Raw genomic sequence first — 11,717 nt, forward strand, 5'->3', positions numbered from 1 at the left:
GGCACCACAGCAGCCTCCATGCTGGCCATCAGCAGGCTCAAAGGACTGCCGGCGATCCTTTGTGAGTCGTCGTGGGAACGGCGGCATGTTTGTTCGACCGCAGCTCCGAACGACTTCGGCGGCTGTGTCTCGGGGAATGCTTCGTGGTGCACACACCCTCCGTGCCTGTCTCTCCTGAGCGAGGAACTGCTGGTTGCTCTTAGGTTTACCACTGCAACTATCTCGACAAAAGGGGGGAGGGGGGGGGGAGTAGTGTCTGCGCTAAAAGGGAGTTAAGCCGAGGGCGGGGAGCCTTTTGTAGGGCTGATTCGCTCTGTGCCAGGCGCCTTGCTTGCTCGTGTGCTGCTCATGTATCTGAGCACCGTTCGGGGGGCGGTTCTCTGCCCCCTTGTCTTTTCGCTCGTTCACAGGTTGTGTGCTAGGCGGAGAGGTTTCCTCCCCCCCGCGGTGTCTGGTTTTTTCTCAGCAACCACCAAAAACGATTCTTCGCTCTTCTTCAGCTGGTCCTCCCGGGAAGAGTTTCTTGTATGTATAAACACGATCGACCGACAGAGGCCCCTGCTGCCGACGCGAGACTCTCTTCGTCCCCGCCACCCAGCCGTCGCTGGCTGCTTGCTGCACTAAACTTTTCTCCGTGAAGACTAGTCGTGTGTCCTGCAGGCAGTGAAGTCGGTTGTAAATGGCAACCTGGTGACGCTGCGAGAGAGTGCCCGCTTCCTCTCATGGGGCACGACTCCCACCTAGTTGCGGACGAATGGAAACACACCCCTCCACCCATTCCAGTCGCACGGGACGCCCCCAGGGTAATCACCTGGCTGACCGGCGGGGGTTCGCAGGCAGACACCACCAGGCCTGCAGCTTCCGCCACTATCTCCAGCCACTCGTCTCTACCAGCGCGCCCGCTACCCATACTGGGCGCCACGTCACCCTTCTTGCCTACAAAGACTCGAAAATCTGCATAGTTGATGCAGAGTAGCATACCTGAACACAGTCGAGCTCTAATCATCACCTATCCAGCCTCTAGCATCCGTCCAGCGGTCATCTATTCTACAACTGGCACAATTTGTGCGCGGTTCTGGCTAGTCCAGAGTTGGGACCCTAAGTGGGCGCTTAGAGGCAGCGAACTCTCCGCTTCACGCCACGCGCGTCGTCTCAGTGGAGCTTCTTTGGCTGCGTGTCGTCTGCCACGCCACGCAGGCGGGACTCAATGATCACAAGAAGAGAGCGAGTCAAGGATAACTGGTTGTTAGGACAGCAGAAGGGAGAGAAACTGCAAGACTCGTTTTTGGTACATACACGCGCAGATGCGATTTGCTTTGCTTGATCCCAGCTAGCCGGTTTAGCCCCCTATGTCTGATTGCGCACCTCGTGCTCCACGCGCCCGCGAGAGGCGGGCAAAAAGGAGAAGGGTTGGTCTTCCCGCCCGTTTCCTTTCGCGTTTGCGTGTGCCTTAACTTTTTTAAACGCCCCAGACGCCCGCCGACCGCCCCGGTCCTCCCTCTACACGCGAAAGCGGGGCGGGGAGGGGTGGGTGCGGCGCCGGGTCGTGCCGCCGTGAGGCGGGAGTTACGTGCACGGTGTCAAATTTATTTCCACACCTTGCTGTCGGCGATGGGGCGGCCCTCGATTTCCTCGCAGGCGCACCAGTAGTCGGCGACCATCTTTCGGTCTTTTTCGTTGTCGGCGTCGAGTTTGCGCCAGGTGTGATACTCGTACGAGGGATGATCCTTCATCAGGCTGGGCACGTCTTGGCCTCTGAAAAGCCAGATGCCCTCGATGTCGAAGTTGCTGTTTTCGCCCATCACGTCAATCACGCCGAAGGAGTACTTGCGGAAGGCGGGGTCGATGCGCTGCATGAAGCCGCCGAGTTGGTTCGAGGTGACAAACGCCACAGTGCACTCCCCCTCGAGCTTCTGGTAGCGCATGTACCAGAGCGAGTAGCCCGCCTTGTCGAGGTGCTCCCAAAACCACTTCATCGCGGTTCCGTACAAGTCCTTCGTGTTGGAATAGACGCGCTTCCACTCGTTCAAGTCCATGCTCGGCTCAGGCAGCAAGTCCAACTCGCACTTCACCGCCGGCTTTTTCGCGGGCTCCTCCGCCGCCGGCGCGCTCTTGGCCTCCTTTGCGGGCGCGGCCTGCGCCTTGGCAGCTCCGCTGGCGGCCGCCTTCGCCTCGCCAAAGACCTTCTTGAAGGCCTTCTGGTTCACGAGCGTCTCGTACCACCGCTTCAGGTGCGGGTGCTTCGCGAGGATACTCTGCTCGTCGACCTTGCCCGAGCGGAAGCCGTAGCTGAGGACAGTGACCAGGCACAAGTCGGCAATCGTGATATTCTCGCCGACCATGAAAGTGCGCGTCTTCAGGTGCGCGTTGACGGCGGTGAGCGCGCGCGTCAAATCGCTCTGCGCACGCTCCGCGACCTTGCCGCCCTGCACCAAGCAGCACATCGGGACCTCGACTTCCAGCGTCGAGAAGTCGAGCCACATGTCGACTTCGCCCTGCTCCGCGAGCGTCTCGCCGTAGAGGCCCTTGTCTGCGCGCAGACGAGCCAAGTAGCGGCAAATCGCGTTGCTCTCCACGAGGCACACGCCGCCAGCCAGCTCAGACTCGAGCAGAGGCAGACGACCCAGAGGCGACTTCGCCAAAAACGCGGGATCTTTGTCGTCCTTCCCCACCGTGAAGGGGGGAGTCTGCAGCGCCAAATCTAAAAAGGCCGCCACCAACTGAACCTTTCGGCCCCGGACGTCGTCCTTCGGAGTAAGAAGTTTCTGCCAACGCATGCAAAAAAAAACAAAACAAAAAAAGATCCACACTCGCGTACTCGAGAACGAAACGCACAACGAACGCCACCTCAAGCAACACAGAGACTAGAAAACAGGAGGCAGAGAGACACGAAAGTGCGGACAGGAGACACAAGCTTCCTCGGTGCACCCCGACGAGGCCGCGCAAAAGCTCTCGGCGGCAGCCACGCCGCCCGCACACAGTGAGAAAGCCAATGCGACTCAGCAGAAGCAAACTTGACGCAAGGGAACGGCAAGCGAAACAGAGTGGGCATCCCGCGGTCGCAGCCCTGCGCCGACTGCGCATCTCGGCACAGACGGAAACGCCGCCATGGGGGAAAGGACTACATCGGCGATAGATGCCTGCGCGACGGCGGCTGCAGCGCTTGTAGAATCAAGTCAAAACACCGGTTCTCGCCAGTGCGAACAGCAAAGCCTCTGAAGCAACACAACGAGTTTTCCCGCAGTGCAAATGCGTGCGCAAGGGGCTCGCAGAAAGAGTCACACGCTACAGAGCTCGAACGCCAGGACCACACACAAACCTCCGCCCCTTCGCGGGCAATCCGCGCTGCAGTGCCGGTCCTTTTGTCCTTCAGACGAACGGGTCCCATGGAATGACAAACACACGCGCCCCAAAAGACTGCAGGTGAACTGTCACCGCTGACGCACACGCTACTGCACAGGCTGGACAGCGCGGTGTCGTATATACGGCAGCGGGCCCTCCCCCTGAGTCGCCGATTTCGCTGCGCTCAGGTGAGCAGACGACAGGTTCACGTCGCCCCGAGTCCTGCTCGCTCCATCTGACGTCGGGGGAGCCTTCGAAAGGAGCGAAGCGGACACTTCCACCCGAAGCCGCGGAGCTTGTAAAAGAAGCACGCAGCAGAGACAGCTGGGGAACGGCGACCACGGGGGCACGCCCGGAGGAAACAGCACCTTGCGGCTGTGCGCCGGCAAGAGACTGCGCTCATATCCCCTCAGTAAGTCAGTGCGAGAATCGTGGCACAGGCGAAAACGGCGGAAAAAGTGACCACAGAGCCGTCTATGTCCCGATGGAGGATGTGTGCCGCGCAGAACCCGCCACAGAGTGGGGTCGTCGTGGGCTGTCGGGTTCTTCGCGCCTGTGGCGCAGCGTCGTGAGTTTCGCGTTTCCGCAGGCCAATGCGCGCGTGATTTGACCTACCATTTTGACAGGCGTTGGAAGAAAGAAGGGATCTTGGACGAAAAGGAAGAAAAAAACAGGAAGGAAAGATGTTTACTAGCCCTCGCTGTCTCCGCCGCCGTATGCAGCCAAGCAGAGGCGGGGTCCCTGCCTCTCGCGTTCCATCAGCAGCCACGTGCCTGTCTGTGTCGCGCACTCTTCATTTCTCACTCGCACAGACGCCCGCATGCGTTGTCGGCCGTCTGCGCAAACACACTCTGCAGCAAAAAGGTGGGAAGGGTCGCCCGTCCGCGCAGCAGCAGACAGCGCACGACTGCGTCGCTCTGCGCGCGGCGCCACGGACCCACCAGGATCCTCTCCGCCGCGATCGCCCTCCGCCGCGCAGAGAGCGAACGGAGTTGGAGTGAGACGACGCTCGCGCAGCGACCGCCGCAGAGGCCCGCCTTACTCGCACGGCTGCCCAAGGCAATTTCTGCGCCTGCCTCAATTCGCCGACTGGGTCCGCTCTTTGAAGCCGCCTACACACCGGCTGGGAAACGCGAGAAAATGAAACGGACCAACGACGCAGAAAGGGGGATCCACGCCGAAGTTCGCGCGGTCACCGTACGGCTACGCAAATCCTTTTATATACATATATATACACACAAATATATGTCCACAACCCCGCCTATACAGATATATCACATCTGTCATATATATATATGTAAGTAGATATGCGTGTGTGCATATGGCGCGCACGCTCCTTCCGCCCTTTCGGCGCGGGAGTGTGTGGAGGAAACAACGGGAAACCTCTGAAGATGTCCGCATCTGCGAAGACAGCACAGCCCATACAGCTCAGCACACTAGGGCAGACGCCGTAGTGAGAATGAATCCACGCGTTCCGCTTTTGCGTCGGCGAAGTCGTGGGCCGTAGCTTCTCAGGAGAGGCGCGGGAAAAAGCAGAGGGCCGGAACAGAGCCGTACCGAGAAATCGGTGGCGCACGCGTCCGGCTTTCCACAGGCTGCAGCTTGCTCACACGAAGATCGATCAGTAGGTTGTCTTCGCAGCGGGACAGAACGCCTCAGTCGCCGGCCTCAGTGCGCGCGTGAGGCGCGAGCCTCCTAACTGCCGCGAGGGGTAGCCGCCTGCTCAGAAGATGTGGAGAGAAAGGCCGGTGAAACCCATGTGTTCGCAGAAGAAGCAATAGAAAGCTTCGCCCTCGCTGGAATATTTTCCTCGGGAGAATGCCGGCGAGGCAGCGCGGCTGCCTGCTCATCTCTGCTGCCAGCGCGAGGCTTGAGAAAGAAGACGGGGGTCCAGCAGCGCTCTTCCAGCCAGCAGGAAGGGTTGCATGCGAAACTGGGCGTTTTTTCAGCGGAAAAGAAGCGTCGGGAAGAGAAAGGGACGAGGTGAGAGACTCCACAGCGTGCTCACTCGCGAAACATGAACACCTGCGCGCATCTTTGGCAATTTGACTCATCCGCGCGAGGTTCTCGCACATCGAACGTCGACCACGAAGGGTTGACGACACGCGTTTGCCGTGTACAGACACCTCGCGCGGCTGAAAGCGAACCGCATGGGATAGAAGGAATTTGCAGCTTTTTCCCCTTCAAATTATGAAGGCAGGGCGGAAGCTTAGTAAAGAAAGCCCAGGAAAAGTGCTCCTCGCCTTTCGCGAGCGTGTGCCGTCTCCTTCCTCACGTCTCCCTCTCTCGTGAATCGCCTCTGTGAGCAAAGTCATTGCGTCGCCCGCCACACATCTGTCTTTAGACCAGCATCAGAAATCCGAGATGCAAACATCCGCCGCTATCCTCTCTTGAGCTCCTGTCGCGTTCTAATACGCCGCCACTTCTCACAACAACTCGTCCCTCCTCTCTCTCTCGGTCTGCCTCTCGGTCTTTCTCCCTTCCGCTCTCTGCGGCCTTCGCCTCGATCCTCGCCGATCTTCTGGCGGCTCTTCTCTCTTTTTCCCTCTCTCTGGATGCCAACCTTCTTCTTTCCAGGCGTCTCCCCTTCCGCTGGCGGCGTGTCGCTGCTCTCCAGCACGGCCCTTCAGACCTCCGGTCGCCGTTTCTCGCGCGGCAGTTTCCCGATACAACTCTGATCGCCTTGACTCCGCCACAACGCGTCGCTTCCCTGTCGCTGCCTCGTGACGCCTCAGAACTCGGCCTTTCGCGAAAGCAGCGCCAGGCGAGCGTCAAGAGACGGCGCGCGTCCTGAGGAAGCACCCGACGGCGAAGAGGAGCTCGCAGACGCACAGCCAGAGCGACCATGGCGCACTCCGAGGAGACGCTTCAACAGTTTATGGCGGCCACAGGTACGAACTGCTTTTTTTCTCGCTTGTCCTGCCTCTGAAGTCTTTCTCAGAGGCGTGTCGTGCGTCTTCTTCGCACGCCTTTCTGCTGCTTTCCTCCGCATCACGGTTTCCAGCCTCCCTCTCTGTCGTCTGTCTGCTTAGGCGCGCTTTCTTCTTCTTCCTGATTGGTTGAACTGTGTATGCTCACCGTCACCACCGTGGATCCCTCGTGTTTTTGTCATCGCGCAGTCTCTCCCTTCGGCCTTAACCCCTAGTTGATTCCCGGCTTCTTCTTCTGCCGGATGTGTTTTCGATCCTTCTTTTTTCCCTTTTTTCCTTCCTCGCGTCCTTCGCGGCCAGTCTGTCTCTCTCCGCTGCTCCGCCTCCTCCTCTCCCTTCTGCGTTTTGGCGGATGTATCTCTCCTCTTTTTCTCTTTCTCAGCGCGTTCCGTTTCTCTCGTTTATTCTTCGTCATGGGTTTGACCTCGCCCTGTCCTCCGCGCAGGCGTCGCCGACCGCCACGTCGCCGCGCACTACTTGGAAGTAAGTCTGCAGAGATAAGGAGAGGCCGTCTGCTGCGTTTCCTCTGCGTCTGCCTCCCACTAAGCTGGTCAGACTGAAGTTTCCTCCTTCGGCGTGTGTGCCTCCTCTTCTCCCCTTCGCGAGGGCTGGCTGCCGTTGGCGTCTCTCTGCGGGGTTCAGAGACGCTCTGAACGCCCACGGAGTCAGGCAGGTGCTAATTACGACGTTGAAGAAGCGGAAAGTGTCATTCTGCCGCGCGGGTTCGTCTGCGTGTCTCGCCTGCCTGCGCAGATGGCCGCGGGGGACGGCAACGCCGCGGCGCTTCTCTTCTTTGATCAGCAGGACGAAGGCCTTCCGCCCGCTCCCGCTCCGGCGCCTGCTGCCCTCGCCCCTCCGAGAGCCCGGCGCGTCGGCGGCGGCGACACGGTGGGCGGCGCTGCCGACGGCGCCTCCGCTTCCGGCTGCGAGGAAGCGGGCGCGCTGGCCTCTTTTTCTTCCTCGATCGCCTCGTCGATGTCGGCGCTCTCTTCGTGCTTCTCCCCCGCGGCGAGCCCCGAAAAGCCGCGCGGCGGCCGCAGCCGCGAAGAAGACTCCCCGCGGAAACCCGACCCTGCGTACAGCCAGACACTCCTCACCCGTGAGCACAAGGCGAATCAAAAAACGAAAAAACCGAAAAATCTGTCGCGCAAGATGGGCGGAGGACTCAAACCGTAAACCCTAGAAACGCTGAAAAGGGAGAGGAACCTGCCTGTTTGCGTGTTAGTCTCCTGTCTCGTTTTTCTGCGTGAAGGACGCTGGAACGCGATCTCTGTGTTTTTGCTTTGCCGCGTCGTCTGTTCCTTTGCACGCGCTCCTGTGTGTGGATGTTGTTTTCGTGTGCCTCGCGCTTCTCTGCATTTTTTTGCAAATTTTTTGTTTTTTTCCGTGGCCTCGCAGAGCCTCTCTACGGCGACCGGTCCGACGACGACCCCACCACGGCAGCTGAGGCAGTGGGTAAGAAATTCCCGGTGTCTGCTGCTCGTGTTTGCTTTCTGAGAAACCGGCGGCGACCTCTTTTCGGGGGGGCGAGTCCTTCTCTTGCCGCCGAGTGTGCGGACGTCCTCTCTCGAGGCGTCTCCGCTGTCCGCGCGCCGCGCCGCGCTGTCTCTTCTATGCGAGGCGATTTCCTGCACTCTGACTCCTCTGTTTCAGCAGTACTGTAGTCTATCGGGACGAAAGTCAGCGTCCTGCTGAATGCCCGCATGCCCGCTCGCCTCGTTCAGGATCTTCGTGTCGTTCAACGTCGGAAGCGTCGCGGGCGAGGCTTGCCTCTGTTTGCGAATAGGCGACATCATTCGTGCTTCTAAGACTTTTCAAAAGCGCTACGCTGCTTCTCGTGGCTCTCTCGGTGTCTGCCTGTAGCTGAGGATTTCTGGCTTTCGTCTCGAGCGGCGTCGCGCTGACTCTATCGCTCTCTCTTTGTCTTTTTCTGCTGCGATTGCTGCAGCGCTGCCCTCGAGTCTCACGGTGTCGATGGACGCGGGCAGCTCGGCGTTCGCGGGGCTCTACGAGCCGCCGAAAGACCTCGTCTGCACGCTGCCCTTTGCCAAGGTCCGCAGAAGAAAAACGCGTCTTACAAATATATACATATATAGTTTTTACATATATGTATATATTCCGTTGTATATACATGGGTAAATATGTGTATATTCTTGTGTGTGTATATTTGTATACATACACTTATATATATCTTTGTATAACTGCATATATATATATATAGAGAGAGAGAGAGCGAACTTCGGGGACTCGCTGCGGAGTGGACTGCCTCAGCGCTGAGTCTGGCGCGAAGGTGCTGCAGCGGCGCGGCAACGTCTCCTCATTGAGTAATGTCTTCTCATTGAGGAAAATCTCCAGATTTAGTTTTTTTCATTTTGCGTGCGTGTGTGCACGTGTGGATGGCGAGGCTCTCTTGATGAATGAGGCGGAGTGTTTCATCGCGCGTGAGTAGAGACAACTTTTTCTGCAGGCAAAGGAGATCTGCGTGCAAACAGGTCGCTGGCTGCTCGTGAACATTCAAAAGGCTGACGAATTCGAATGCCACAAGCTGAATCGCGACATCTGGCGCGCAGAAGTTGTCCAGGCAAGTGGCCGCCGCGCAATCGCCCTGTAAAAGACGAGGCTAACCTGCCCTAGAAGCAATGCAATACATGCTCATATACATGTATGTTCCCACCTATACAGGTGTATATGCATAGCTGTATATATATGTAGATAGCGATCTGTCAAAGGCGCAGAGACGCATGTGCATAGATGTGCGTATCAACGAATCAGACTCTGAAGCGCCGGGGCGCGGAGACACTCTGACAGAAGAGTCTGGCGCATGCATACGCATATCTATATATATATATATATATGGACATTTATATTTATGTGTAGGCAGAAAAAGAGGTAGCAAGTTGCGTCATGTGGACGGCCGCGTGCGTGTGTACGTTTGACAGAACTCCTGCGGCGGCTGTCGGCCTTTAATTTTCAGGACCTGCTGAAGGAATTTTTCGTTTTTTGGCAGCGCGCGGAGTCGAACCACGAAGGCAGCATTTTCTGCGAGCTCTACAAAGTGAGGCTGTCGCGGGAGACTCGCTGAGAAAAGAAAACTCTTTGTAAAACTCCATATATATATTTATATATGCAATACATGTATATATATATATATGTGGCCGTCTATGTATGTATGGAGAGAGTTAGAGTTTTTTTTTCGTTTTTTTGTCATGGCCCTGCTTTTCGCCGATTCCCTCGCCGGCCTCGGGATTCCCTTCGCTGGAGGTTCAGTCCTGACGCTCGCGCGCCGTTCGCGGTTTACTTTTAATCCATTTTTCGCCTCTCTCTTTTTTTGTGCTACGCCCGCAGGTCACCGCGTTTCCGCACATCGCCGTCATCGACCCGCGCACCGGGCGCTCGCTGAAGCAGTGGCGGGCGCGGCGCTTCTCAGAAGCCGTTGGCGCGCAGTCCGAGCGTAAGAAACGAAAAAACCGAAAAAGCGGGAAAAGTTGCAAAAACACCAACACAGCGGAGCATTGTTGTCTAGAGGGGGGGGGGCACGGGGGACGGGGGGGGAGAACAGAAAAACGGGTCGCGGTCATGCGAAAACCCGGAATTGGAGACCAGTCGCTGGTTGAAAGACTGCAGAGACAACCCCGATCGCAAGCGGCAAGCGGAGAGGGTTGCTGGCGGACGAGAGTGCCTGCAACCCTAAAGCGCCAGGCGCGACTGCCGCGGCATTTCTTCCGGCGGCTGAGGCGGTTTACTGTTTTCAGTTTTCGAGTTCATCGAGCGCCAGCAGCAGATCACCGAGGCGAAAGCCAAGAGCACGCCGTCTGACCAAACGCCTCCTTCTTCGTTTTCTTCTTCATCTTCGTCCTCTTCTTCCTCGCGGGCTGCTCCCCCAGGGTCCTCGCCGTGCGCCTCGGCGCCGTCTCCCTCCTCTTCGACTTCCTCTGCCTCTGCTAGTCGGGCGGTTGTCGGCGAGTCGGTTCGCGGCTCGAGTGAGCGCGACGCCCATGGCCAAGCGGAGCGACGGCGGGCGGCAGAGGCTTGCGCAGAGTCGCGGCGCGTGCCCGATTTGCAGGCGCTGCGCGAGAAGCGCCTCAAGGCGCTCGAGTCCCGGCAGCGAGTCGCGGAAGACGACTGAAATCCAGCGTCCCCCGTTTCAGACTTGCGGCTTCCAAAGAGCTTGCTGGCAGGGCGACGCGGGCCGACAGGAGGCAGGGAGAAACGGTGCTGATTGTGTAGAAAAGTCCAGGAGCCACGCGCTGGGGCACGCGTGCGTCGCATACAGATACAGACAATTATATGTGTATCTATTTGTATTTGCATGTACATATATATTTACATGTGTATATGCATAAGTATTTATATGTATATATACATATCTATTTACGTGTATTATTATGTGTGTATGTATCTGTCAGTTCGCCCCGCACACTGACGCACAAATGTATGATGAGTTTTTGTGAGTTTTCGTTTCCGTCTGAATGGATTTTTTCCTGCGTTTTTTGGAGGAGAGCTTGGACTCCCTGCAGTCTGCGCGGTTCAGAAGAAAGTGCTGTCGATTTTTTCGTTCGCGCTTTTCTTCTCACGCACGAGCGTTTGGAATAAGCGAGGCGGAGTTACACGGGGAACAGTCGCCAAAAGTCTGTATATAAATCTGCAAATATCTGTAACTATACACATTCTCTCACGTAGTTGGAAGGAAATACATTGCAGTGCAAGATGCGAAGCAGAAAGCGGAGGCAAAGCGCTGCAGCGAGCGCGTGAGAAAGTGACAGGCAGGTTCGCCGGTCGTTCGTCGAGTTTCGCGGCAGACAACTTCATTTTTCTAGAAGAAATTTCGAGTTGACACTCGTGAGGCCAGTTGCGCATGGTGTGAATGCATTCCAGTGTATCTGGAGACACCCTTGCTTTCTTAGGCGGCGGAAGCTTTCTCTCGCGAGGACGCAGACAGACACTTGGCGGTCCACGCGTTGAAAAGTGAGGAGTCGGGTCTTCCCGCTTTGGACAAGAAAGCTACGACCTTCAGACGTTTCGCCTCGTGTGTGAGGCAGCCCTTCTACCTGAACTCGAAAAAAAATCTACACACAGCGACGCCGTCTCTCCCCCTTGTGCTCAGGCCACCCGAAACTCGAGAAAAACTTGAAAAAGATTCGCCCTCTAGACTCATGCCAGCTGCCGCAGCGCGATCCGCGCGGCGTCCAGCGAGGCCTGACTCATTGAACCATTCATATCCCCCTGCCTCGTACTTGAGAAGAGAAAACGGCATGACTGGACGCCTTCATCAAGCTTTGAAAAGGCACATACCGAAAGCCGCAGCAACGCCCAGACTCTCTTTGCAAGCTCGAAAACAAAAAAAGCAGCGCGTGAACGCGGCGAGGAAGCCCGATCTTGAAGCCGCGCCCCGGTAATCGGCACCTGCCCCAGCCCCTGCGTTCCTCGGTTATGGACTATCATGAA

General features: G+C 57.4%; 2 protein-coding genes across 2 annotated transcripts; one reads left to right on the top strand and one right to left on the bottom strand.

The window, feature by feature from the left end:
* Nucleotides 1-1,586: 1,586 nt before the first annotated feature.
* BESB_040900 (putative elongation factor 1-gamma) lies at nt 1,587-2,777 on the bottom strand (the record flags this gene model as incomplete). Its single annotated transcript, XM_029362676.1, has 1 exon — nt 1,587-2,777. One exon carries the CDS (start codon nt 2,775-2,777, stop codon nt 1,587-1,589), a length of 1,191 nt encoding a protein of 396 aa, XP_029221641.1.
* Nucleotides 2,778-6,187: 3,410 nt separating this feature from the next.
* On the top strand, nt 6,188-10,398 carry BESB_040910 (uncharacterized protein; the record flags this gene model as incomplete). The annotated part of the gene is made up of 9 exons (XM_029362677.1): nt 6,188-6,233; nt 6,718-6,755; nt 7,026-7,371; nt 7,671-7,727; nt 8,221-8,324; nt 8,740-8,853; nt 9,247-9,327; nt 9,618-9,723; nt 10,025-10,398. The coding sequence occupies 9 exons, from the start codon at nt 6,188-6,190 to the stop codon at nt 10,396-10,398; spliced, it is 1,266 nt and encodes a 421-aa protein (XP_029221642.1).
* Between the last annotated feature and the right edge of the window lie 1,319 nt (nt 10,399-11,717).

Source organism: Besnoitia besnoiti, chromosome II (assembly GCF_002563875.1).
Source record: "Besnoitia besnoiti strain Bb-Ger1 chromosome II, whole genome shotgun sequence".
NCBI lineage: Eukaryota > Apicomplexa > Conoidasida > Eucoccidiorida > Sarcocystidae > Besnoitia > Besnoitia besnoiti.